The sequence below is a fragment of the Hyaena hyaena genome, unplaced genomic scaffold, assembly GCF_003009895.1.
Source record: "Hyaena hyaena isolate Hyena2069 unplaced genomic scaffold, ASM300989v1 scaffold_63, whole genome shotgun sequence".
Lineage (NCBI taxonomy): Eukaryota > Metazoa > Chordata > Mammalia > Carnivora > Hyaenidae > Hyaena > Hyaena hyaena.
The window spans coordinates 1,454,806-1,482,572 of record NW_024080695.1 but is presented as its reverse complement, the minus strand read 5'-3'; the positions used below and the strand labels follow the sequence as shown (position 1 = coordinate 1,482,572).

Genomic DNA, 27,767 nt, shown 5'->3' with positions numbered 1-27,767 from the left:
CGGGGATGCAGCCAAGATGACAGGTGCCCCCGTGCCCTCGGCTGCCGCCGGCAGAAGGGAGGCCTGCTCGGCCGCGCAGAGCTGCCCAGGGCGGCATGGCGTCCTCACCGCGGGGCCCCCTTCCTTTTCTGCTCCAGCTCTGGCAGCCGCTCCTCCCGGGTTTGCGCGTGCTGGGCCCCTGCCCTGTGGGCCGCCTCGGTGGCCGTGATGTCGATCTGCGCGTAGCGGGAGGCGCCGGCCCCTGAAAGCAGCCCCAGCCTGGAGTAAGCCCCATGTGGCCCACACCCCCTGCAGAGAACTGAGCAGGGGGCGGGGGCGGGGTGGGGTCGGGGGAGGAGGGGAGGTTGGAGGCGAGTGGGGCGACTCCCTCATGGGACACAGCTCAGCAGGAGCATGGAGTTGGGGGTGCCAGGAGGAGGAGGCCCCCCAGGCCCCCAGGGCTACAGCCCCCATGTGGGGACCCACCTCGCACCCCTGCGCCGGCTCCCTGGAGCTCCAGGCCCATGTAGTGCAGCTGCGTCTTGGAGGAGGGGCTGACGGGGATGTTCACGTAGAGGGGGGCCTCGCTGCACGCTCTCTCAGGGTCTCCTGCAGGGGGGAAGGGCAGGGAGTCTCCAGGGGCCGCTGAGACCCAGGCTGACGCGGTGGACTAATTGGCAGAGAGCTCCCCCCCACCTCCCCCCCACCTCCCCCTGCACCCCTCCCATCCTGTGCCCCCCACCCTGAGCCTGGGGGAACCTCCTGGCCCCCCGGCTCCTGGACTACCCCAGCCCTGCCCCGCCCCTGCATCCCTTCCAGACCCAGTGCCTCCTTTCTTTCCCCTTCACCACTGAGCTCCCGCGAAGGGTGTGCCCCTCTCCCCACGCCTCTGCACCTGCAGCAGGCTGGTCAGCGGGCTGCTCCCGTGGCTGCCCCCATGACTGCCCCCCTGGCCACTGTGGTCAGGTGACCCACCGTTCTATCTTCAGCCCCCCTGCCACCCACACTCAACCCCCTTAGCGGTCCTCCTGGGTCACTCCCCGGCTCCAGGCTTCAGGGACACCCCCCCTCACCAGTGAATCTTCACAGGAATCCCTCCCCCATCCACAGTGACACCTCCTCCAGGATGGCCCCAGGCGCTTCAAGTCCTCCCTACCCAAGACACGTGCCCCTGCTCCTCCCCCATTTCACTCTGCAACACCCCCCCAAGTGTTGGGGGGGCTGCAGCAGGACAGAGGGGAGTGCGGCCCCTTGGCGGGCTGCCGGGATGCACACCTGACCCACCCCCACTGGCCCCATGGCCCTGCACACAAGGCCACAGGGAAGGAGCCCGGCCGCAGGAGACCCAGGGTGATGTCCTGCCTGGCTCTTGTCTGGCAGACTCCCCGACACTCCTGTCCTCAGGGTCCCCTGGGGTGGGCCAGCCAGCTCCCTGCTGCTTGGTATGGGGACTCCTGTCTCTTAGCTGCCTGTCTTCGAGTTAAGGGAGCCAAGCCCCGTGCTGGGGGCTTCAGCAGGTAGACCCTGGGTGCCTTTCACCCTCATGCCCTCTGACCCCCCAGCAAGGCCAGGGGTGGGGGCCACTGTACTGCCTGCTCTGTCCCAGCCAGGAGGTGAGGCCATAGAGACCCTGAGCTCCGGCCAGGGCCGGGACCAGATGGTGGCCAGGCAGAGCCAGTGCTGACGAGCAGGTCTGGAGGGGCCGGGGTGGGGGGGCTCCCAAGAGCAGCTCCAGACCCCCAGAGAGGCCTGCACGGGAGGGGGGTGCAGGAGCCTCCGACAGGGGATGAGGAAGACCCACTGCGCCGGCCTGAGGGCCCGCTGCAGAGGGAGGGAGGGAGGGGCGGAGCGTCTGGTGGTGCCGGTCATTAACTCTGGTTGCACCCACAGCTGACCAGGGTCCCCACGGAGGGAAGGCAGGAGGTTCCTGCTGGACGCAGGGTGGCCACCTTCCTGGCTTGGGCAGAGCAGGACGTGCTGATTCCAAGGGGCACGGAGAGGGCCCTGCAGACACTCAGCTTGCAGACCGGGCTTAGGGCACCAGGTGCCTGGACCCACACGGGGCACAGCGAGGTCGTGCCACCGGGCCTGCTCCGTTTGGCACTTCGAAGAGTGCGTGCTCTTATCACGCAAGCGATGGGCTGTTTTCAGTCCCCAGGAGATCTCAGCTCCGAGGCGAGGGGCTCTGTGGCCCTGCTGCGTTTGTCGCACAGAATCTGCCACTGGACAGGAAGCCTCCTCCTAGCAGGTGGGCGGGGCTCCCTCCTAGCGGATGGGCGGGGCTCCCTCCTAGCGGAAGGTGGGCCTTTGCAGGTGGCTCAAGGTGAGGGCCCTCTCCCTCCGCAGGGAACCAAGGAAGGATCCGGCCACACCATGTCCGTGTGGGCTCTGCACACCCATCTGTATGCCAGCAGTGTGGGGCTCTCCCCCCGCCAACCTGGAGGGGGCCATGGCACACAGAGGGGCGGATGCACACCCTCTTCCCACTTAACCCAAGAGGACAGGCAGAGGCACCCAGGGAGACACCTAGACCAGTGAGGCCAGAAAAAATCAGGGCAGGCTGCCTGGAGAAGGAGGCATATACTGAGGAACAGAGGACAAAAAGGACTAACAACAGGTGAAAGAGGCAAAGGCCTGGGTGGAGCTGGGAGAGCCCCTCAGGGGCTGACAAGGGGTCTGAGGGGAGACTAGGAAGGAAGCCCGGCCCCTGCGCAGGGGCTCCTCGAAACCAAGAAGGGGGCTGGGCCTTGACCCAGGGTCACATGGACAAGTCCCTCAGACTCCGCAGCTACTTCTAAGGTTGGACCCATGTCTTCCCCAGTTCACAGTCTGCTGGGGATAGGAGGCAGGAGAGGGGTGGAAAGTTCCAGAAAGTCCAGCACTGCCCTTGGCTGCTCCTTCCTGGCCTCGACCTCTAACTGGTGTTTGTGGGGGACAAGGAGTGCTGCGCTCTACCACCTGCCACAAACTGTGAGCCCCCCACTCTGGTCCCATCACATCCCCCTCCCCCCCCCCCGCTCCTTCGTTTGAGCCACTCCCACTATCTCTAAGCTCCTCAAATGCTTTCCGGAACAAAGCAGATCATCGATGAGTGCTGCCCTGCCCCCCACCTCCCCCAGCCTCACGGTCTGCCTGCCCTGGGCGGCCCCGCCATCACCAAGGCTCTGGCCACACCACCCTGGGCTCCGTTCGTCTCTGTCCCTGCTGGACTCGGGGCCCCAGTCCCCAGCCCCTGGCCTCACTGGGAAGGACCCACACCCTCTAGCGGATCCTGACACGTGGGCCCCCTCCTGGTCTGCTGCTGCGGGCACACCCCGTGTCCGGGTTAAAGGCATCCACAGGCCCTATGAGGAGGCGGCTGGATGGCGGGGGGAGGTGTCCAGGACCGTCTGCGAGCGGATGTCAGGGGTGGTTGGGTCAGGGCTGATCCTCGGGACCCTGTCCCCACCCAGGCCAGCTGGCGCGGGGCTTTCCCACGGCCGTGCCCGCCCCCTCCTGCCCCCAGATGTCCACACCGGGTCAGCCTGCAGGCAACGGCCCCGATGTGTCCTGCATCTCCAGAGAAGGATGGAGGACCTGAGCCCTTAGGGGCCCCCAGCCCAGAGGCTCCACCAAGAATATAAGGCACAAAGCTGACCCCCAACCTCCAGCTATCCCTCCTCCCCCCCCCCCCCCCCGCCTGAGGCCAACCTTCCCCAAAGCTCAGCTTCCCCCAACTCCCCAGGCCTTTCCCCGGGTCACAGCCAGCTTCTGCCCACCCTCGCCTTCTAACTGGGCTTGGGAGACCCCCAGTCTTACCCCCACTCCCTGCCCATCACTGGACCTTCGCCTCTCGTCTCTGTCACCTCGAGGACAGGGCTCCCTCCCGAAGGCAGAGGCTCCGAGGTGGCCCGACCCTGCCCACTGCATCCACACACCTCTCTGGGCAAGCTGGCCACACTCCACCACACTGTCCTCCCCTCACTGCCCGGGCCTGCCCCCCTTCGCGGCTGGGGCCTCCTGGGCCCCCCACTGCTCACATCATCCTCCATCCCATCCACCAGCGCCCTTCGTCTGCCAACACGCGCTGCCCGGTCTGGTGCAGCTTCTGGCCGGGCCGTAGCCACAGCCACCATGACCCCCACCCCCCGTCCCGAGGCGCTGCAAAGCCGGGGGCCTACCTGAGTGTGTCATCAGAAGCCCAGGGGGTGAGGCAGCTGCTCCCTGGACCAGAGAGAACACATGTCAGTCTGTCCATCTGGCTCACGCTCAGCCCGCACCCAACCCGAGAGCCGGGACGCTAATCCAAGTGTGACACCGGGCGCCGGGGTCGGGCCACCTACCGGGGACACAGGCCCAGACTCTTTATCTCCCTGGGGCCCCAGCTGGCCCACCAGCCCCGCACCCACTTGCCCTGTTCTGGAGAGAGGGGTTGGCGACTCTGGCCCCTGCCCCTCCCTCCCCCCCCTCCGCCTGCTGTGATAAGTCCAGTCTTGCTCACAGTCCCCATCCGGGGCTGCGCCGCAGGGCGTGTGGCCGCTGGATGCACAGGGGCTGGAACCCCAACTCCCCGAGGCACCACCGGCCCGCTCCCAGTGCCCACCTGTGGAGGGGCCACGGAGGCCACGGGAGAGGAGCCAGGCCCCCCAGAACCGCTGAGTGGCCCCTTGGCGGTGTCCGATGGGACACGCGGGCCCGGGGAGGAAGGGGCTTTTGTGGCCTCGGAGCTAAGGACAGGCTCTGACCGGGAGGGAGTGACAGTGGCCCGTGGCCGGCGCATCCGTAGCCACCCTGGGCTTCAGTCTCTGGAAGCCTTTAAGGCGCAGGCCCCCGCCAGGGCCAAGAGCATTCCCAGTGGTCTGGGGAGTCACAGCCCAGCGGGGGGCCCTGGTGGGCAGCTGTGAACAGGAATGTGGGAACAGGGGCCCCAAACGCCACTCCCGGGGACCACAGCGCCCCACCCTGTCCTGGGCCGGGCTCCAGGGACCCCGAGCACATGGAGCTGGTCTAGCCTGCCACCTTGGAGCCCTGTGCGGGCCCAGGACTTGGGCAGGCATGTCTGACCTCCTGCCCTCGATCAGAGGCCAGGTGCCCCCCGGACCCCCCACAGCCGGCCCAGGGTGGGACACTAAGTGCTCACAGCCCCACCTGCAGACCGCGCCCATGCCCGGGGCCGGACCTGCAGGTACAGCCTCAAACCCCCTCCGGGCTGGGCAGGCTGCAGAGGGCGCCGTGGAACACGAGCACATGAGGAGCCCCCTCCCCTTCCTGGGGGCCAGGACCCCTCACCTCTGGGCACACACGGCCCCACAGAGACCGGAGGAAGGGCTCCTGGCTCTCGTCTGCCCACTCTGCGCCCCGCCCCCACCCCTTCCCCGAGACCACCCTGGGGTGCACACTGGAGGGCCCGGCCCTGCTCCTCCTGAGTCACTCGGTTGCACAAGATGCATAAGCCACCGCAGAGGTCCACGGCCGCCCCCACTGGCCCCTGCCCTGAGGACTTCTTGCCACAGCCCAGCCCCCACCAGCCCAGGTCCGCGGCCACGCCCCGAAGCCACACACCAAGGCGGGCACCTGGCTGAGCTGCCCCTCTGTCCTCGCCCCCCGAACGGACTTTCCCTGAAGTCTCAGCGGTCGGCCTCGGGCGAGGACACCGGGGCCACAGCCAGGATGCGGAAAGGGACAGGTGGGGGGAGGGGCGGACCTCTCCACTGCTGGGGTCTCCGTCTGCTCTGGGCCGAGGGACGCCGGCCCACCCTGGCCGTCTGGGGCAGGGCACCGGTGGGGGTAGCAGGCCTGAGCCCGGACGGTGAGGGGCCCTGGCAGGGACAGACCCCGCTCCCAGCCTTATTTCTCTTGCAGCAAGACGGGCCGGGGCGCCTCAGGGGTGGAGAGGACCATGGGGTACGGTTCCCGGTAACAGGCACCCACTGCACACCTGTGTTTGTCACCTCGCCAGACCCTCTCCGAGTGCCCAGGGGAGTGGGGGCTGTTGTGCCCATCCATGGAGGAGGAAACTGAGGCTCAGAGAGGTGCAGTAACTTGCCTGAGGCCGCCCAGCTGGAGGGGCGGGGTGCCGCTCAGCCCCCAGAGCCCGGCTTTCCTCACACTGCGGTGTGGCGGGAACCCCGGCCGGAGCGCCCAGCTCGGCCTCCAGGGGGACCCGGGTCCTCCTGACTCCCCTGGCAGGGCTGGCCCCCCACAGCGTGGTGAGCAGGTGCGGAGGTGGGAGTGACATGGCAGCGCGCGGCCCCCGGGATGCGCAGACGTGACCGGGGGCCCCTGGGGCTCTGCCGCCAAAGCGGGGGGATGGAAAGGGGTGGGGGCCAGGCTCAGAGCCGGGACTCACTGGCCCAGAAGCGGCTCCACACTCCCGTGGACACAGGGAGCCACCTGATGAGCCCAAGGGACCACCGAGGACATCACCTCACATGTCACACAAATGCGTGTGTACACGTGAAGGCACACACTACGCACCAGATGTGTGCAAACGCCATGCATGCACATGCATGCAAATGTGTGCAACATGCTCACCACACACGCACACGTTACACTCACTATTTGAGACACACATACGTGGAAATGCATGCACACACATGCACACGCACACACAGGCCCTGCGGCTGTCAGGAGCCCCTTTCCTTCTTCAGGCCTCCGGTGCATTCAGACTTAAGGTGACCACACAGGCGAGGCTTCATGCTGCTTCCTGTGACCCTCGGGCCCCCAGATTTCAGAGACCGGGGCCCCGCCGGGAGGGCCAGGCCGGCGGCGGAGAGGGCGGGCAGGTGGAAAAGAACAGACCGTAAGAAAAGAATATTTTATTTCCAGTCTAAGAACGTATTACAAACAGTGTCAGACTTTAAAAGTGTGAAAGCGACAGGCGTCGTCAGCCGACGGTGAAGGTACAAAGCGGGATATTTACAGGGGAGCCGTTTGCCCCCCGGGTGGGGGCGGGTTCCAGGCGGGACGGCGCCAATGCAGCTGCTCGGGCCGCACCCACCTCTCGCAGGTGCACGAACTCGCAGAGCGCAGCTACCAAACCAGGCGACGCAGCTGCAGCCCATGCAGGCGAGGCGGCCGTGGAAGGCCACCCGCGTGCCCTCCAGAAGGCCTGACCGCCAGCCTAGAGCTCTGCCAGGGGGTGGCGGGGGGTGTGGGCAAGCAGGCCCTGCTGGGCTGGTCGGTAGGAGGACATCACCACCCTGCCCCCTGCCCCCCGCCCCAGGGGCTGCGGCCGTGCCCGCCCTGCCCAGCCCTCAGGGAGGCTGCAGCTTCAGGGAAAGGCTAGTGGGTGGGTGAGCCACAGACACCCAGACCCTCACGCCCCTGCGCCTCCTGAGCCTCAGTTTCCTTCCCGGTGGAGGGGCCGGCTGTGGTGCCGCCTCGCAGAGGAGGGGCGGGGCGGATCAGTAAAGCTCCTGAACACGAGATGTGCCGAGCTCCTGTCCCGGGAATCGGGGGTCTGCGGCGGCTGCAGGGGGGGCTGCCTTTTCTCAGGCAGGGTGACTGTGCACTGGAGGGACGGGTTTGAGGTGTGAGAGTGGCCGTCCACCAGGCAGGCAGTGGCACACGACAGGGCGGCGGCCCGGCCAGGGAGGGGCACCCCCAGCCCTGCTCACCCCAAGGACACGGCTCGAGCCAGCTAGGAGATGGCACCGGCCTGCGCCCCCGCCCCCCCGCCCCCGCACCTGAACCTCGGGCTCCGGGACTCTGCCAGCCCCCTGCCCAGCCCGCTTTCCAGAACATACTTCCAGCCGCATCCCGGTCAGTCCCGTGGGCCCTCCCCGCAGGCCTCACGCCCAGAGGGCAGGCTCTGCGCCGGTCACTGCCGTGCCCTCCCCACTGCGCCTCTGCCAGCGGCATGAGGGGCACCCCTCTCCTCCTGTCAGGAGGGACAAAGCCAGCCCCGCAGCAGCGGCCCGGCCGCAGCTCTCAGGGAGGGGGGTTTACCTTGAGTCCTCCACAGACTGGACACGTGGAAAAGAAGGCCGGAGGAGGCCCAGCGTGGGGGCTGCCCGCGTCCCAGGCCTCGCCAGGGGCCTCCGCCGCCTGTCCCTGCTGCCTCGCGCCCAGCCAGCCGGAGGGACACCCCGCGGACGCCTGGCCCCCCGAGTCCCCGGCCCCTCCGTCGTCGGGGCCGCTCTGCGCGGCGGGGCTCTGGTCCCCGGCGTCCCGGCGCAGGCTGCGCGGCGTGTCGTAATGGGGCCGCAGGGCCGTGGGCACTTGGTACTCGGCTGTCCCGGGGGCGCAGGCGCACAGTCTGGGCTCGGGCGCCCCGGCCGCCGGCGGCAGGCTGAGCGAGGACCCGAACTCGTCGCCCGCGCGCCACACGTCCAGGCTGCTGCCGGCGCAGGAAGAGAAGCTGCCCGAGCAGGAGGAGTGGCTGCCCGTCGCGATGCCGCTGTCCGCCGAGCTCTGGCGGCCCACCTCCTGCAGCTGCCGCGGCCGCAGCGGCTTGGGCGGCGGCCTCGAGGCGCCCGGTGCGGCCTCCCCGGCGGCCTGGGCAGCCGCCAGCCCCGGGCCCTCCTGCGACGCGCCGGCCGGGGACGAGGACTGCTCAGGCCACGCTGCCAGCCGGCCGCCGGCGCCGACGTCCGAGTGGCTGGCCTCCGAGGACGAGCTGGACAGGCTGCGGGCGTCGCCTGAGAGAGTGCGCGGGCGGGGCTGTTGAGGCGGCTCGGGGGCTGGGGGGCGGCAGCGGGCGGTGCCCCCTCCCCGGGCTCCCCCTCCGCCCGGAGGCTCACGTGGGTCAGACCCCTCCCCGGACAACAGGCCCTTCACCTCCAGCCCTCTCTACGGCCGGTGCCCCCCCCCCCCTGCCCGCTGGGAACCAGACGTGAGCCCCGTAGGGTCAGGCCTGGACAGGAAGGGGAGGCCATGGTCCTCCCGGTGCCCCGCACGGGCCTGGCAGCAGTGAGAGAGGACAGGCAGGCCCCCCACCCGCACCCCCAGGCAGGCCGCTGGCCGGCCGCCGGCACCTTCTGTCTGTTTTCCCGAAAACCAAGAGTCACTGGGAGCTGGGAAGGAGCTTTTTGGCCTTAGCGCAAACGGTAACGCTGAGGCGGGAGAGGCCACCTGGCTGGTGGGACTGAGACCCAGCCCTCACCAGCTCTGGGGCAGCACCTCGCCTCTGGCAGGTAGTGCTTGTGGCATCATGAGCGAGGAATGAATGAGTGAGCGCAGCAGGGGGAATGAACGAATGAATGAGCACAGGGGAGGAACAAACAAGCAGGCGCCCAGAGGTCAGCCCCCTCCCCCCAGCAGGGGCGGCCCACCCACCTCCGCCGCCCCCTCCCCCAGCAGGGGCGGCCCACCCACCTCCGCCGCCCCCTCCCCCAGCAGGGGCGGCCCACCCACCTCCGCTGCCCGGCCGGACCACATGGGAGAGGAGGCTGAGCCGCTTCTCCAGCTTCAGGGCCTCCAGGGCCTCCTGGGCCACTCGTTCCTCCGCGGTGGCGGCCCCCCCCGGGCTCGGGTCTGCAGCAGAGAGGAGAGTCCGCAGAAACGAGGCTGCAGCCCTGTCCCGCGGGCGCCCCCCCAACAGGCTGCAGCCCGCCCAGGACGTCACAGGAGACCAGCACCTCTGGGGCCGCCCCGTGCTGGTTCCGCCTCGAGGCCACGGCAAGCCCCCAGGCCCTACAAGGGGGCAGTGCCCACTTCCTGTCTGAGCCGACGGGACAGTGGGACACTGGCATCAGACCCCCGTCCACGTCTGCAAAGTGGGACCAGGCCGGGAACTCGCGGGGTAAGCTCAGGGAAGGGCAGGCCCGGAACTCTGATCCGTCCCCTCCCCTCCCGACTGTCAGCGTGAGGAGGGGCCTCCCTGGCCATGGTGACCATGTGGCTCATCCCGGAAAGCCTGGAGCCTGAGCTGCACACAGCGGAGGCTACACCTCAGGAGAGCCTAGTGACCACAGGGCCCAGACGCAGAGGGCAGCCCGTCCACACCGCCTGTCCACACCGCCTGTCCACACCGCCTGTCCACACCGCCTGTCCACACCGCTGCCGTCCACACTGTCCTGTCCACACCACCTGTCCACACCGCTGTCATCCACACTGTCCTGTCCACACCGCCTGTCCACACCACTGCCGTCCACACTGTCCTGTCCACACCGCCTGTCCACACTGCTGCCGTCCACACCGCCTGTCCACACCGCTGCCGTCCACACTGTCCTGTCCACACCGCCTGTCCACACCTCTTCCATCCACACTGTACTGTCCACACACCCCTGTCCCCACTGTTCTGTCGTCCATACTACTGCCACCCACACTGCTGTCCACACCTGCCCATCCACACCCATTATCTAAGCCACATGTATGGCTGCAAGGCAGGAGAGTGCCAGCAGAGGGCGCCCACACGCCGTCCAGCAGAGCCCAGACTGCGGCTGTTCAGGCCACAGACGCCACGCCCTGGGTCCCCAGCCCGTCCCCAGCCCGCTGGGCCTGTGTGGGGTGTGGAGGTGGGATGAGGCGCCGCGCTGGGACAAGGGAGACGTGAGTACCCGCGCCCTGGCTGCGCTGCCCTCACAAGGGGACCATGGATATGAACTCACTGACTACTTGTCGCGTGGCCAGGGGCTGTCGTCTCCCACCTGGACAGCGAGACAAGGGCCACCTCATGGGCTGTGGGGAGCACCAGCGATGGGACAAGGGCCCCCCACCCGGTGTGGCCTCCGGGACCAGCCTCAGCCCCTCCCCTGGTGGAGCCCAGACCTTCCTCCAGCGGGAGGGAGGGGCCAGAGCCTAGGGGTCCAGCCCTGCTCCGAGCCCCCCAGTGCCTGGGGTAGCGTGGCCCGTCTGGCCTCCAGCCCAGTCCTGGCCCAGGGTCCCCGACGAATGCACCCCAGCCACAACCAGGCAAGAGAGGGAGCGAGATGCGCCAACCCCCCAGTGTCCTGTGAGGCCACCTCACAAAGCAGCCTCAACTCCGGCTAGGACCCGGCCGGGCCCGACCTCAATCCGCTACACTGGTCACACGGGGCCACGCCCCCACCCCAGTCTGGCTCAGAAGGGCATTGGGGGTGCAAGCTGTCCCCCTGGGAGCCCGGCAGCACGACCCCTCACCGAGGGGCCCACCCGCCCCGGCGCCCCCCCACCCCAGGCCACGCTCCCACACGCACCTGGGAGAAGCGGCCGCAGCCCAAAGGGGCCCTTGGTCGGGGAGATGCCGCGGACGATGCAGTCGAACAGGAAGCTGATCTGCTCTCCCTCGGCTGAGGACAGGAAGAAGACTCCGGCCCCTGCAGGGTGGGGACAGACCCTGCTGTCAGCCCGGCCCACGACGCTGCAGGGTGGGCCCAGCGGCCGCCGGGGAACAACGCAGGAGCCTGGAGCAAGCCCGCGGCGGCCCACGTGGGCCCAGAGTCTCCGGGAGCCGCGCCCCGTCCTTCCAACCCACGCGGCGTGTCTGTGCGCCCGGTCCCCACTCTCCCTGCTGGGCTCCACGGGCCGGCAGGAGGGGCTGGCCGCTTTGGGAGGATTTGGCCGTGGGAGGAGGCCCGTGAGGGCGTCCCAGCCACAGGCGGCAGCTCTGCCCCTCTGGCCACTGCAGGGGCCAGGGACGGGGCCACCTGGATGGGCTTCACACCCAGGAGACGCTCCCCTGACCCGGGGCTGCTGAGGGTGAGATGACGCGCGAGCTAGGCCTCTGCCCTGCAGACCAGGCGGCCACTGCCGTGTCCCGCCCACCGCATGGGCCCCCTTCCTGGCTGTTTTGGGGCGGGAAACGGGCCACAGTGTGAGGGCGGAGGCTGAGGTCGTGCCCACGGGCTCCCCGCCAGCAGAGGGCAGGCTGCGTGAGTCAGCAAGCCCACAGCCCCCGCCAGGCCGGAGCCCCGCCAGGGTGAATGAGATCCCTCACCGCCTGCCCAGTGAATGGGGACAGTGGGCCACGTGGACACTCGACTGATGTCACCGCACAGGAATCCCTTGGCCCCGCCCACCGCCCGAAGAAAGGCAGGCTCGGCTGGTCCCTTGGCCACAGGCGGACCAGGGTGGGAAGGGGGCTGTGTGGGCCTCCAGCCACCATCACCGCCTGCCTCTCGGGCTCCCAGGGACGCAGGCCAGCCCCACACGTGGCAGGGCCCGCGTGCCCCTTGGCAGCCATGCCAGGGCTGGGGGGGCAGCCCCCTCCAGCTGTCGAGCCTCATCCATTCAACGCCCCTGGACCAGGAGACACGCCTGCTTTAGCCATAAGGAAACTGAGGCCCAGAGAGGCCATTGGGCCATCAGGGCACATCCCAGCCCCACAGAACCTCGGGCCAGACAAATGGGCCCCCGAGCTGGCACTTGCCGGCCGCCGGCTTGTGCCCCAGCCAGTGGCTGGGGGGCCGGGAGGGGAAGGCCGGCGCCCAGCGTCCCCGCCCCAGCCGGCCGGGCCGCCAGCGCACAGGGGCCGGGCCTCTAATCCTGAGCTCACAGTCAGCTGGCGGAGGCCACAGCACAGCCCGTCCCCCGACTATAAAAAACCACATTACGAGGGGAGCGGAGCCGGCGGCATTCCACCGGGCGTCTGCTGAGTGTCACGCTCCCTGAGACCTAGCCGGCAAGGCCTGGGAGCCCGGCCTCCACCCCCACACGCGCCCGCGAGCTAACGGCAGAGGTTCCCTGGGGTCGGCACAGTCTCCCGTCCCTAGGGAGGCAGGGCTCCAGGACACAGCTCGCTGGCCGCAGTGGGGAGCTCGGGCTCCCCTCTCCCGCCCCGGGCCCTGGGACACCGGGGGCTCCCTAAGCTTGGCCAGCACACCCTCCCCACCCCCGGCCCCCTACAATGTCACCTCACCTGCAGGGACTCTGCTCACCTAACCTTGCCTCCCCGGACCCCTGACCCCAGAGCACTCACTCGGTGCTTCTTTCAGGGGCTGCCTCCTCTGGGGCATCCCCTGTGACACCCCCTTATTTGGGTGCCGTTCTGGCCGCCCAGCCCGGCGTCCTACAGACAGGGACCACTTCTGAGGCACTGTGGCCTCAGTGTCTGGCCCTGGGGACCCCCAGCACTGAGGGGGATGGAAAGAGGGAAGCAGAGGCAAGCTGACCGCCCCCCCCCCAAAGCGTTGCTTGAATCTCTTGTCTAGCATGTGGTCACCGCAAAGACAGCACCTGCACTTCCTTCCGTCCCCATTCATGAAGCCCCGCCCGAGGCAGGGTCCGTGTCCGAGACGGTCCTGGCCCCACAGCCAGGGCCGCCCACCAAGTGCCGCTATCTGAGAGACCTGTCCGCCACACGGCGCAGGGCGAGCCGTCCCCACCCAGGTCCCTCCTCGCTCCGCGATAATTAACATGGGGAGACAGGGATGAGGAGGAGGGGCGGCCGGGGCGGACGGCCACCCTTTGCTCTAGGCAGACGCTGAGGGCTCTCAGGGGCTGCAGGCGACCTCACCGGCCTTACAAATGCAATTCCCCCCAGGACACGATCTCCATGGCACGGCTGTCCCACCCCACGGAAAGGGTCACCAGCCCCGAGGGAAAAAAATCACTCGTCCAGCCAAACGTTCAGTGCACCCACTTCCGTGGGCTGACGCCTGCGGGAAGTTAGTCCTCAGATGACCTCTGCCAGCGGTCGGTATCCCGGCTCCGTGGACACAGAGACCACACGGTGGAAGTCCTGTTGGGGAGAGAGCGTCGGAAAGCATCTGGTGGACTTCCGTGCTGAGAAGGTTCTAGAAAGCTCTGTGCAGGCAGCACCAAACCTGCCTGGTGTTAGACTTTCACCCGTGAAATGCCCTGTTTCCTGACAGAGTCAAACCTCTACCGATTAGAATTTCATGTTTCTTTGCTCTTTTTTGGAAGAACGGATCCAAGTTCAACAAAAGAAGTTCACTTGAAGTCAAGTTTTCAATTTCACCCAGTCATCTCGCCCGCTAGGAAGACTGCGATTGAAAACAAAACAGAAGGCCTTTGGAAGGAACAGGCGTTGGCGAGGTTGTGGGGCACCGTCGGTGGGAATGCAAACCGGGGCAGCCACCGCGGAAACGGCGTGGCAGCGCCTCCGAAACTCGAACACAGAACCAGCCGGCGGCCCGGCGCTCCCACATCCGGGTGCCCCAGAAGGACCTGCGAGCAGGACGCGGAAGAGATACTGTCACCCCCACAGTCACGGCGCTGTCACTCGCGAGAGACAGAGGAGGAAGAAGCCCGTGCCCTGACGGAGGAAGGGGCAGACACAGCCTGGCCCTCCGCACAGCACCTGCCACCGCGGGGTGGGCCCGGAGGACGCGGTGTCAGGAAGGGACGGATGCTGTGCGATCCCACGTCTGCAAAGCCCCTGGAGGAGTCAGGTCATAGAGACAAAGTGGAAGGAGGGTGTCGGGCCGGGGGAGGGGACATGGCGTTAGCGCTTCCTGGGGCCAGTGTCGGCTGGAGAAGATGGGAGAGTTCTGGGGACGGCGGGTGGGGATGGCTGCGCGACCCCCAATGCACCTAATGCCCAGAGCTGTCCGCTTAACCGCGGCTAAGATGGTCAGTTCTGTGCTGTGTATGTTTTACCCCAGTAAACAAACAGAACGAACACCCCCTCCAGGAAGCAGGCCCTGTCCTGCCCGTGCCTGGGGGGGGCCCGCACCCCCTTCACGGCCACCACTCCAGGGCGGAGCCTGCACTGCAGCCGCCCCCACTAAGTGTCCGGCACGTGCCTCAATCACTGTGACAAACTTGCACCCACATACACGTGCACACACGAATGCACGTGCACGCATGCACACAGGGCACATATAGGCACACACGTGCACACACATGTGCACAAACAAGCACATGCATGTGCGCACACACACATGCACATGCACACATGTCCCCAGGCACAAAAGCCCAAGCAGGACCCAGCACCGCCCTGAGCACAGTGTAGGGACGTTGCTGGGTGAGCCAAGTAGGGGTGGCCTCAGCCTCTGTCCACACCCCGCTTCCTGCGAGGTCCGGCTGAGGCCGCTCCTCAGTGACCCGTCTTCCTCTCTGGCAGCCCCGCTGGGCACTCCTGGCTCAGGCAGGAGCTCGTCGGGGCAGGCCTGGGGTCTCTTCAGCGCCCCGAGGGCCAAGTGAGGGCTCTGTCCACCAGCCCTGAGTGACCCAGCTAACCGGGAGGCCAGGGGCCCCTCCCAGCCTCCGGAGGCAGCCCTCACGCCCCAGCGTCGGCGTTCAGGGCTGCGGCCGCCGGCGTCCTCCCCACCCCTGCCGTGGGCACGGACCTGTGGACACGGAGCGGAGCCGTGGGCCGGGAGCCGTGGGCGGAGACTGCACCCCAGGCCTGCTCTCTCCATGGAGCCCAGGGCCCTGCCAAGCCTGGAAGACTCAGATTGACTCTCGGCCACCGGGAACATTGTGCCAGCGGTGGCCTGCTGACCTAGAGCCAGCGCAGAAGGCGGGGCTGGTCCCAGCGCCCCAGTCCACGCGGGGACAGGGGCGGGCTTATCGCAGGGGTCTCCCCCTGGAAGAGCGGGACTCGGGCCCCCCTGGGGGTTCTGGCACCCACTGTCCCGGCTCCTGACCCTGCTCCAGACCGTCCTCAGCTCGCCTCTCCGACACCCCCCGCTGGGGACTGCGCCCCGCCCCCAGCCACCCTGGGACCGGAAACATCTCACACTGGTCTCGTCCCGGCTCCCAGGTCTCCCCGTCTGGCCACGTGCTCCCCAGCGCCAACCCCCCCTGGGCACGGAGGCCACGGGACACGCTCCGTCCTCTGCGCACATTCCTGGGCCAGAGACCAGGGTTTCCCCCAGTGCTGCCGGGACCACCCGGCATCCAGACCACCTGATCCGGAGGAGGCCCAGGTGACTTCTCAGAGCCGGACACGCTGGTGCCTTAAATACGCAGCAAAGAGTTTCTCCTGGTTTAGGTCTTCGTCCTTTACTTGCTTAAAAAAAAAAACCATTTGAAAATGCTCACTGTGCCTCAAGAGGCTGAAGCGACGGGCCGGCCCCAGAGAGCCGGGCAGAGCACGGAGGAAGGCAGCTCAGGCGGAGGCTGGCTCCCAGGACGTGGGTGGGGCGCTCCTGAGGGTCACCGGCCATGAGGTGCCTCTGCCACCGGCTGGATTCCTCAGCATCCGAGGACGCTCAGGCAGCTGGCTCATGTGGCTGTGAAAACGCCCTTGAGATGCCCTTGATGGGGGGGTAGCCAATGCAGGGGGCGGAGACCTCCTCTGGGCCCCTCCTGGAGGCTTCCACCCACCTCCAGGCCCAGCTCGCTGCCCCCCCGGGCTCTGGTGACCCCCCTTCTCCCATTCTCTTTGACGCCCCGAAGCCCTGACCACACACAGTGGGCCCTCCCCAGAGACAGAGAATCAGGCCAGACGGGAGACCCCGGACTCCCAGCCAACAAGCTCACTCCCGTCTGACTTTGAGCCACTGTCCACGCGCAGGCCACAGGGAGAAAACGCCCACCTGGAAGGTGCCCCGAGCCGCATCGAGCCCCCACCTGCGTGGCTAGGCCCTGAGAGGCCTCAGCCAAACTAGGGCGGTCACACCTGCCCCGATGCCTCCCTACGCCTCCCGGGGCCATGACCCCACCCCGGGCAGTCACATCAAATGTCTCAGGGTGGGCAAAGGGCTGGGGTCACCGTTTCCTGCTCTCTGGGGAATTGTCTGTGGCTGAGGGCCAAGGGGGTGCGGTCCTGGGGGGCACGGGGGCGGGCTCGGGCTGAACCAGAGGAGGGAGAGGACGTTAACCCCTGATTCCAGCCCAGCTCCCTGTCCTCCGGATTAAATGCACCCAGGCCCATGAGCCCATCAGGACCCAAATTCTAGAGCTTTCACACCATGGGCTGAACCCGCAAAGGCTACGTTCCATCCCATAATGTGTCACCTGACCTTATTCGAAAAAATGGTCTTTGCAGGTATAACGGAGGGAGGTGGGGCGAGGGCACCCTGATTGTCAGGTGGCCCTAAATCCAATGACCAGAGTCCCCTGGAGTCGGAAGACCCGAGGAGACGGCCGTGTGACACCACGGGAGAGGCTGGAGCCACAAGGCCGCAAGCCCAGGGCCTCCCAGGGCCACCAGAGGCCGGAAGAGGCCGGAGCAGCCCCCCTGGGGGCCCTGGAGGGGGCCAGCACGGCCTGCACCCTGACTGTGGACAGAACTGGGAAGGAACCGTTTCTGTTGCTCTGAGCCTCCAGTTGGTGATCATTTGCTACGGCAGCCCCAGGACGCTGACTCCCGTCCCGCCTGGGCCTCGCCCTCCTCCTGGACGCCTGGTCCTGAGCAGCCTGGTGGTCTGAGCACACGTGCAGGGTGCACTGTCCCTCCACACGCAGCCCTGCATCGAGGCCAGGGAAACACCCAGTTTACACGGGCAGAGCCACGCAAACTGTCCCTGAACAACAGAGCCCCGCGGGACCTGTGCCCCCAGGTGTTGGGGGGCAGCAGGGAACCCCCAGCGTGTCTGTGCTCCTGGGTCAGCGACCCGCAGGGGCCGAGCGTCCGGTCTGCACAGGCACAGCCCCGGGACAGCCCAGAAGGGCTCCCCCTGCATCGCTGGCGGCCCAGGGAAATCACAGCAGCCCGAGCGCCAGCCCCTGCCCCACCGGAGCCAAGGCCGATGCCCAGCACTGCTCACCGGCAGGAAGTAGCCACCCGCACCGAGTGGGAACTTTAAATCTGAGGCCTCAGAAGGAAGACATCCAGTGCCGTCTATTATGTGATGTCCGGTGGAGTCCCCCTGACCCGCCTCCCTGAGGTCACAGGCCGGCACAACCCCAGGCGGCCTGCACCCCGTCCTCAAAGCAGCCCCACGTGATGCCCGCTCCTCCGGGGGGTCTGGTGGGGAGGGCTGCCCCAGACCCGGCGCACCGTGGCCCCCAGCTCCGACCACCCACACAGCTGGGTGGCGGTCCCCTGCCCCCCGCCCCTGCTCTGGACCCCAGACTGCTGGGACCGCGAGGGTGGCAGAACGCGGTGCCCCAAGGGCGCATCCAGCAGGGGCAACAGCTGGCGTCCCACCCGCCCCGACAGCTCAGCAGTGTGCCCACCCCCAGGGCCCCGGGGCCACTGCCCAAACCGCCCCCCACCCACGGACCTGCCACCGACAGACCCGCTGCCTGAGCGGGAGCTCCGGCCTCCCCCGCTAGCTGATCTCTTCGTGTCTTTGTAGTTGATGACTTTTCTCCTGGACACAGGGCCCTGCGACTGCCTCCCGCCACGACACGGCCCACCCTTGCTGAACGAGGGCCCAGCGGCGGCAGGGACACGGCCGCAAGCGCAGTCCCTCTACAGGGGGCGCCCGGCAGGACCCAGGTCCCGGAGCCCTGTGGACGCACGCAAATCCGCCGTGCGCGTGGGCCACCCCTGCTGTGCGCCCCTGTCGTCCTCAGGGCAGCCCGTGGGCGGGTGAGCGCGGGAGCTCGCAGGGGCGGCCCAGCCGCCGTCGGGTGGGGTCCCAGGCTGGACGGAGACAGGCGCACAGCTCCCGCCCGGGACCCGCTGTCCAGCCCAGCACCCGGCCGCCCCTGGACACTGGACCCTCAGGGCTCGGGGGCCTCATCCGCACAGGAGGACAGCGGCTCGCCTGCCCGGCCCCCCGGCCCCCCGGCGCGGCGTGTCCCCGGGGACCCCGGTCCACAATGTGTTTCCCGGCACAGGCTCCGTGAACACCCTCATCCTTTCCCCTGGTTTTTTTTTTCACTCCGTCTGGACACTCTGTGACCTCAGGCACAGGGCCCTGCGCCGTGACAGGCCCGCCTGGCTGCAGGGGTGCGGCCCCCACCCCACCGGGTGGCCTCGGCCTCAGCACCAAGCGTCGGGCTGTGTGGCGCCTCACCCTCACCCGCCCCGTGTCCAAGACACCCTCCGAGCCCGCGCACGGGGCGGGGGGCGCCAGGCCGAGGGTTTCGGGGTGAAGCCGGGGTGAAGCGGGGCTCCGAGCTGCCGCATACTTACAGTAGCCACACCTGGTCCCGCCTTCGAAGATGAAGCCGCCGGGCACGGCCCCGTAGCGCCGCAGGTCAGACAGCTTCCACTGCCCCATGACGGCAGGGGGGATGTCCCTGGCCACGACGAGCACGTCATTGCAGAGGTGAAGGGTGGCGGGGCCGCTCTCCAGCTTGGTGCCTGGAGCCACTGTCACGTGGAACCTGTGCACTGAGGGCGGCAGGGGTGAGAGGGCGCCGTCACTGGGAGCAGAGGCCCGGGGAGTGGGGGCGAGAGGAGAGCGGCAGGGGCGCTGGGCCAGAAGGCGGGCAGCCCTCCACTCCCCTCCTGTGCACCAGTCACTGCCCCAGTCTGGGGGCACCAGGCCCTCGGGGGCCGCCCTGCCCACCCTCCCCCTGCTAACAAGCCAGACTCGGCCTCAGCCAGCTCTGGAGAAAGCCCCGCCTCGGCACCGGGGTCTCAGCACCAGGCTGGTGAGATTGTAAGGATTATTTTAAGCAAATGCAAAAGTCCGTGAGGAACAAAGTATCAAATGTTTAAATAAAGACAAGGCTGCTCGTGGGTTCATGGGTTCGTGTCGTCAGGCTCCAAACCTGTCTTCACCCTAAATGCTGGTATCGTGTGCATCCCAGGCTCAGGCATCGAAACTGAGGTCTCTAAAGGCCGTGTTTCCTGGTGTCGGGCGTGAGGGCCGCACACCCCCATCCTGCCCCTCCCCTGCGCCCGGCCAGCCCACCCCGCAGAGCCCGCACTGTGTCCTCCAGGACAAGCCTCCCCGGCTCAGGCGCAGAGCCCCCCACGCCCCCGGGGGCCGCAGAGCAGCCGGGGGGAGGTGCTCGGCAAACCCGTGGGCCCCGCGCCCTGGATCACGGCACAGCCCTGCAGCCTCCGGACACGGGGTTCATCGCCCCGGCCTCACTCACCCTCGCCGAGCGCATAGCGGATCCGGGCGTCCCAGGCGCACATGGCCTCGCGGCTGTCGAAGCCCAGCATGACGGCCTGGGACAGGCAGACGATGGCCAGCGTGTGGGCCAGGCCCTCGTAGGGCAGGCCGGGCTCCAGGCCGCAAATGTCCTCCAGCGTCAGGCTGCTGCGCTCCCGGAGGCCCTTGGCTCGCTCCGACTTGTCCTTGTAGGCCAGCATCAGCAGGCAGTCTGCGGGGGCGCCGGACAGGACGCACGGTGGGGCCGCGGACGCCGCCCCCCGCCCCCCGCCTCCCGCGCAGAGGCCGCGGCGCCCGGAGAGCCCCGGTTTGAGGTGGGACCCCGAGCACGCCACCCAGCCACCCAGCCAGTGGCGTCGCCCACCTGCACGGCCCACGGGCCATGTGGGCAGAAGTGGGCCCAGGACACTTCACGGCGGGGCCTGACCCCGTCCCCCAGCAGGGCAGCCACTCTGCCCCAGGATCTGGGACCCACGGGGGCCACCCTCAGGGGTCGCGGGGCCTACGGCAGCTGTGGCCGGTGGCCTAGGGTCGGGCCCCGTTCCTGCTGCGCCTCCTGGATCTCTCGTTCTCCAGCCTGAGGGGAGGGAGCCCCTGGCCTTAGGTCCCACTGCGGGACCCATGTCCCTGCCTCACCCACGGCAGGGGACACGCCTCTGCCCTGGAGTCCCCACTCGTAGTCGCCGACTGTTTCCCCAGCGGCCGGCAAGCCAGAGCCGCTGAGGCTGCACGCGGCCCCGGGCGCACCACGGTGGATCAGATGGTCCCTGTCCCTCCCTGGGGCCTGCCTAACAGGGCGTCCCCACCCACCAGGCCCTCGGCAGCACCTGGGCCCCAGGCGCGCCTTCCTCCGCGAGGGTGGAGGGCTCAGGGGCCCGACGTGAACGTGGAGCACGTGGAAGTGTGAGGCGCCCCAAACCCCACCAGACAGCTGGAGGACTCGGCCCCTGGCGCGAGCCGCAGAGGAGGGAGAGGAAGCTGGGGAGGCTCCGTGGAAGGGGTGCAGTGACCTCCACTCTGACCTCGGAGAGCAGGCCCCCCCAACCCGCGTGACAACCAGATCCCACCAGAACTCGACGCGCTCGGATCGTTGCAGCCGGATCGGGGACGAGCCATGGTGTTGAATGCCACACGCCTCCCGCCGTGCGAGGCCCAGCAAAGCTCAGTGACGGCCCCTCCAAGGGGGGGCCACGGGGGGCCCAGACCTCCCCAGTCAGGCCCAGAGGGCAGAGTCAGCCCTCAACGCCTCTGCCCTTGTGGCATGAAGTAGCCTCGACGTCAGGGGGACCACGGCCGGGCTCCCCCCGCTGCGAACCCCTTCGTGTCTGAGGGGCTCACACCAGGAAAACGCAGATGTGTGAACACCATGTGGTCTTCTGAGGCTTCCGGCGAGTTCTCTGCCAGGAGCAGCCTGGGGAGGGGCCACGGAGAGAGAAGTGCCATGGCTGCAAAGGGCATGTGTCACTGCTGATATGTCCCCTCACGTTTCACCGGAGAAGTCAGGCCCGTGGGCTAAGAAGGAGCCAAGGTAAGGGCCTCCTCACTGGACCAAGGGAGCCCAGGAGGGCTGCAGGGAGGAGGCAGCACATGTGGGGACAGCCCTGCCACCGCGCCCCGGGGAAGGCCCGCTCACACCCACTGCACCCCTGCCCTGCCGCAGGGTCCAGGGCCCCTCGAGGTAGTCTGTGCCTTGTCTGTTTGCTGTCCCCACCCCCACCAGCCCCGAGGGCGGGCTCTTGAAGGCGGCCCCCTTCCGCTCCTGCGCAGGGACAGTCCCAGGACCCAGCATGGGGACGGTGCAGGCTGATCTGTTGAACGAAAGGCCACTTTAGACCTGGCCTGACCTGCCTGGCAGAGTGAGACTGTCACCTCCTTCGTTCTAGGAGTCATGCTCCCAGGAATACAACCACAAGCAGAGTCAGCAAACCTTCCTGTGAAGAGCCGGACAGTAACTGTGTTTGGCTTCCTGGGCCGGGCAAGGTGCGTCACAGCGCCCGACGGTGAGAGCAGCCGGAGGAGCGCGCAGTGAGCGGCCAGGCTCCGGTACACCTCTACACACAGCAAGCAGCTGGATGTGGCTCGGGGCTGCGGTCCGGCGCCTCTGGTCTAGGCAGTTTGCTGAAGGGCCGCGCCTCCCTCGGCGGGGCGGGCGCCCCCACCCCAGAGGCTCACACCCGCGGGACGGGCTCCGGGCCTGCCTGGGAGCGCCACACGCGGCCCTGAGCCGGTCCAGTCGCCAGGGACGCCGCGATGTGAGGCGCAGCCGCCCCCCCACCCTGTGCGGACGGACGAACAGAGCCGTGAGCACCTTGCCCACCCGCGGGGGGCCGATCAGGCCCCAGAAGACCTGTCCACACCTGACCCCAGAGCGGGCAACACCACCTTACAAGTTAAGGGTCCAGGTGAGGTCGTCCTGGACCGTCTGGGGGGCCCTGACCTAACGGTGAGCCTCCGGACGAGGGTGGGGCGAGAAGACAGACGCACAGAGGAGGCCACGTGAAGACAGTCGCAAAGCCAGGGGGCCGCGAGCCGGGCGCCTGGAGCCGCCAGAAGCTGGAAGGGGCGGCGGGAGGCTCCCCAGCGCCTTCAGCGAGGAGCGCAGCCCTGGCGACACCTAGATTTTGGAGCTGCCGCCTTGGGGACTGCGAGCCAGCAGGTCTCTGCCGCCCAGGGACCTGGTACGTCCTCCAGGCACCGCTTGCGTTTCTCAGTGCGAGCGGAACAGGGCGAGGGGACCCGCGGGGACGCGCCCCCGTCTCGGCAGCGCAGCTCGGGTGCACCCCCCCCGGTGCCCCAAGCCCCCCAGCAGCAGGGCCGGGACTGTGGGAGGCGCTGTGTGGACACAGTGACTGTGGGGCCCTGTGACCGCAGCTGCCCCTCCCCCACCCCGGGGAGAAATTCCGGGGAAATTCCAGGGTCCAGGCCAGAGACAAAGCAGGGTAACGGGGCAGGGGAGGACCGGCAGCTCGGCACCCCGCAGACACGGGTCCAGGAAGGCCCCCCCCACAGCCCCACCAGGCACCATGGCCGCGCCCCTGACTGGAAGCCCAGCGGTGAGGCCCCCGGGTCGGCACCCAGGGAGCACACGGGGCCGCCCCACCCTAAGGGCCCCTGTCCAGCTCCCCCCCACGCGGGCCGTGTTCGCCCCACGCACAGCAGGAGGGCTGAAGGGGCCCTGGGACCCGGCTCCAGGTGCGGGAGACGGAGCCGTCCGCGGGGCGCGAGAGGGTCTGGCCCAGGCAGCAGGCGGCCCAGTGGGGCAGGTGGGGCCGTCGCAGTGTGAAAAGAGGAGGCAATGAGGTAAACCAAGGCATCGGGGACTGCCAGGGGCACAGACGGGGCACACGCATGCACCCACCCACAAAACACACTCACACAGGCATCCACACACTCACACACACACACACACACACACACACACACACGCACACCTCCACGTGACTGCGTGGCCGCCGGGCCCCTCCGCATGCACGGGTTCCGTGGTGGGAGGCTCACCGCCGCTGTTCAATCCCTGCGTCCACGACTGCAGACCCGCCCTCAGCCCTCAGAGCCCAGCCTTCCCAGCTGAGGACTGGACACCACCCGCCCGGCCCGCTCCAGGGCTAACACAGCCGGGGCCCTGGGCTGACGCCACCCTGCTGGCAAGCCCAGGGTGGGGGTGCCCTGCCCCACAGCCTGGTCCGTCTCCCCAGAAGCCCTCCGCCTGGGTCACTGTGCTTGTGAGCAGCCAGGGCACCCGGGGGACAGAGCCCAGCCCTGACGGAGCTGACACGCAAGAGGGCACAGGGTCAAAGGAGGCCACTATGGGAAGTACCGTTCAGGGGACAGGGCGGCTGCGGGGACCCGAGCAGGGCTGAGACTCTCCCAGAGGCCACAACAAAAACACTCCCAAGTGATGCAAGGAGGCAGTGCGGCAGCCCCACAGGGATCAGTGCTGTGCTACAGGGAACAGCCAGTGCAAAGGCCCAGAGGTAGGAACCCAAAGGGCCTGCGGGCAGGAAAGGGACGGAAGAGTGGCCCGCTGTGTCTGCTGCTCAGGAGGGCCTGGTGAGCCCTGAGGGCGGCAAGCAGTGGGCGCTCATCTGACTGCCTGGAAGAGACGCGGGGTAAGAGCAGAAGCCTCCAGGCGCCTGCAGCTGGTCAGGCAAGAAGGGCTATTGGCCTAGGCCGGGCGGGGAAAGGGGGCCAGGCGCAGGCTCTGCATAACCACGATGACAGCCTGAGGGGACCTTCCCCACGGGACCTCTCCGTGGACTGGAAGAGCCGGCATCACCCTGGATTGGGGGGCGGGGGGCCCCTGGGTGGGGGCTGTGGGGGCGGGGCTCGGGCTCCATCCTGGACACGTGAGCTGGAGGGGCCCATCGGACACACACAGGCGGCTGGACACGGGCGTCTGGAGATGTAAAAATAACTATGGGGTCATGAGCCCTCAGACGCGCTTGCAGCCAGGGCCCGAGAGGCTCGGGGAGGGCCGGCCGGGGAGAGGCAAACCTCCGGGCCCCCGCGTCCGGGGAGAGGCCGGCCCAGCGGATGGAGACGGAGGTGGACGCTCGTGAGACGCAGCAGAAGTGGCTGCTGGATTTAGCCCTCCTGTCACAGTGACCTTGACACGGTGCCCTCAGCACAGCAGCAGGCAGGAGCCCAAGGGGACCCCGCCGAGGGGGTGGGAGCCTGGGGGGGCAGGGAGCAACGGGGGGGGGGGCCGAAGCAGGGAGGGCCCCCCGCTGACCGCTAGGCCCAGGATGGAGCGTGGACCCAGCCTGTTTTGGATCCGACTCAGCGAGGAAACACACTCACAGTGCTCGGGGGGGGGAGGTGCAGGGCTGCGTGACTCCCGAGGACAGGCCACCCAGAGAGTGCAGGCCTCAGCGCGGGCACACAGGCTGTAGGTGCTCAGCCCTCCGGCCGGTGGGCCATGCGTGTGCCCTCAGCAGGGAGCACGGTGAGGGCCACGTCCGGGCTGGTCCAGGCCACGCAGTGCATTTAGGCAGCAGCACTCAGTGCATTCCGAGCCCGGGGCTCCCTAACTCCTGGTCCTGACCCCGGGGCTGTGGGGAGCCCCGGCCCCTTCTTCGAGGTCCCCACGGGGACAGGAAGCCTGGCCACCACTCACACTCTCTGCCCAGCCTGGGACTGAGACTGTTCCTATTCCCGTGGGACACAGACCCTCCCCACCGCCATCGCCCGGTGCCGAGCCCGCCTCAGAGGAGCTACCAGCTGCACGGGCCACGTGCCGAGGCCCCGCTCCTGGTGAGTCTGCATGGCCCCAGGTGCTGCCCACAGCCGCTCGGCTCGCAGCCCCCCATCAGGCTGCCTGGGGGTGGTGACTGGGGGTCTTTGCCATTGAGGATGCAGGCAGGGATGGGGGCGGGGGGGGTGCTCTGGGTTCAGGGACACGAGGTAGTAGGTGCAGGGCTCAGAGGAGCGGGAGCCTACCTTCCATCACCCCTAATCCCCTCCCGGCCTGGGGCATTCCGCCCTCTCTCCTCCCACGGCCCCCCTCAAATCCACTGCCTCTGCAGAAGGCTCCTCCCGCCCCCTCCTGCGGTGCTCTCCACACCGGCCCCCGTTTCCCATGCTCCGGTGCACGTGGGAAGGCCCAGGAAAGGCGCGATGGCCAAGTCCTACAGACCCAGATTCTGGATGTGGGGGACCCTGCCCACCCCCTGCAGCGCAGAAGCAACCCCCTCCGCAGGCAGGCCGCCAGCCCGGCCCCACAGCAGGAAGCTCTCTTAGATGCTGAGATAAAATCCACCGCCCCCCCTCCCCCCCGCTGCAAATCACATCCCCTACCGTGGCCACAAGGAGGAGGAAGGCCACAGGACCACCTGTGAGGCCTTGGGGGGGGGGGGGGCGCAGACGCCTCCTTGAAGAGCCTCCTCGGCCCGCACTGGCCCCTGCTCCCCGCCGTCAGCAACCTGCGCCAGCCCCAGGCACGGCCGGCCGGAGCCTCTTCAACCTTTCCAGGGCCTCTGCCCCGCTGCCCTCAGCCCAGCCGCACCTCCCCATTCCCTGCCTCCCAGGGGCCGCTGGGGTCCGCACCCCTACACCTTCTCTACCGGGCCTCCCCGGAGCTTCGCCAGACCAGACCCCCAGGGCCCCAGGCACAGGGTCTCTGTGTGAACTGACTGGCTGCACGCGCGGTACTTCGAGCCCCGGGCCCCTTGGAGGGGCAGCTGGGGCCCAGGCAGGAAGAGCTTGTCCATGACCAAAACCAGGCCCTTGAACTGCGACGTGGGCAGGCCCAGGGGCGGGAAGGAGGCGCGGGCCCAGGAGGGGGCCCAGGGGGCGCCCCCACACCCCTCCAGGGAAATGCCAGATGCCCTAGGCGCCCGGAAGACATCCCGGTGGCCCCACACGTGTGAGGCGGCGTGCATGCACACCCGCAGCACCCCACACAGACCCCGGGGTGCTTGGGCCTGCTCCAGGGCACCTGTCCCCCCAGACAGCTGCAGCCTCAGGCTCCCGGCGCCAATGCACAAGAGCAGCTCACTGAGACCAAGATGCCCAAGTCCGGGGCTCTGAGCCGGCCCTGCCTCCTCCCAGGGCTGCTCCCCCCAACACAGGGTAGACTGCTCTCTGCCCGGGGCACCGAAGCAACACTGTTCGCACCTGGTGGCCCAGCCTCTGCCGACTGGGGGAAGGTAGGAGGGTCCGCCCAGGTTGGGTTCCTGGCACCCCCGCGGCGCCCTGCTGCGTGTTGGGGGAGGGGAGCACGGCCCGCACTCTCCCCGGTGGACCCTCCAGCCTGGCGGCCCCGCGGCCCGTCCCGGGGAGGCGGGGGTGCGGGAGGGTCCCGGCTGGGGCAGGAGCAGGCCGGCGCGGCGCCTCTCCGGTTACAGCCCGCGCCGCGCCGCCGGCTATTTCGGGCGAGCTGGCCGCGCTCCGGGCGGCTCCGGAGGCCGCGGCGCCCGCTGTCCGCCCCGCGCCCCGCGCCCCGCGCCCCGCTCACCTGCCACCGGCGACGGCTTGCGCAGCACCAGCCACCTAGTCTTCCACTGCGGGGACAGAGTGAGCGTAAGCGGCCGCCGCGCCCCGCGCCCGCCCCGCGCCCGCCGCGCGCCCCGACCTTCTTGCCGTCCCGCAGCTTGACCTGGCCCTCCACCAGCGCCGCCTCGGTCATCTTCTGTCATGGTTCCCGCGGCGCCCGCCGCGCCTCTCCCCGCCGCCCCGCGGCCGCCCGGCCAGGGTCACTTTCAAAATAGCTGCGGGCGGGCCGCGCGCGGGGAGGCGGGGGCGGGCCGGCGGGGGCGGGGCGCGGGCGGGGCGCCGGGCTCCCCCTGCGCAGCCCGCCCCGCGGGGCACCTGCGGCCACCTGCGGCCCCGCCCTCCGGAGCCGGAGCCGTGCCGCCTGGGTCAGACGCCGCGCACCCACCGCCCCGATGGGGGCGCGGGGGGCTTCTCATCCACAAGCGGAGGAAGCAACGGTTAGTAGCAGACACGTTCACCGGGTGTCTTCGGCCAACCTGGCTTCGCTCTCTGGTACCTGCCCCTCCCACCGCCCCAAGGCTGTCACCAGACACCCCTGAAAACCCACTGACCTGGGCTACCCCGGCCCTCCAGCCCCCTCCTCTCTCCCAGGCAGGGTAGTGGAGGGAGAGTCCATTCATGTCAGGGGCAGTGTGGACCCCAGTGCGGGGGACGCCCAGGTGTCTGTGTATGGTCTCCCCCACACCGGCCCTGCTGCTCTGTGGAAGACCCACAGGAGCCCCCTTCACAGCAGCAGGTGGGGGGCTCTGAGCTTCCGCATTTTTCTTCCTCCACCCTGTAGACCCGGTCCAGCGGCCCCTGGTTCTTCCGGAGCCCAGGTGGTTTTGGGGGCCCCACAGGCCTACACTTTGGACATCTGCCCCCATTTCTAAGATGGCTTCCGATGCCCATGCCTCCAGGAGCATCACAGGACGAGGGACAGCGGCAGAGGGGAGGGGCCGTGCCCTGGGAGGGCGAGGACACGCGGAGTGCCCTACTCAGCGTGAGGAATGAACAGCGTTCTATTAACTCACAATCTGCGCG

At 68.5% G+C, this 27,767-nt stretch overlaps 1 protein-coding gene across 1 annotated transcript; it reads right to left on the bottom strand.

The window, feature by feature from the left end:
- Positions 1-104: 104 nt before the first annotated feature.
- DOK7 (docking protein 7) lies at positions 105-26,913 on the bottom strand. Its single transcript, XM_039232122.1, has 10 exons — positions 26,824-26,913; positions 26,707-26,752; positions 19,735-19,965; positions 18,821-19,021; positions 11,079-11,198; positions 9,316-9,435; positions 7,909-8,600; positions 4,140-4,182; positions 466-588; positions 105-241 (listed from the first exon to the last, which is right to left on the bottom strand). Exons 1-10 carry the CDS (start codon positions 26,875-26,877, stop codon positions 105-107), a joined length of 1,767 nt encoding a protein of 588 aa, XP_039088053.1. The 5' UTR covers positions 26,878-26,913.
- Between the last annotated feature and the right edge of the window lie 854 nt (positions 26,914-27,767).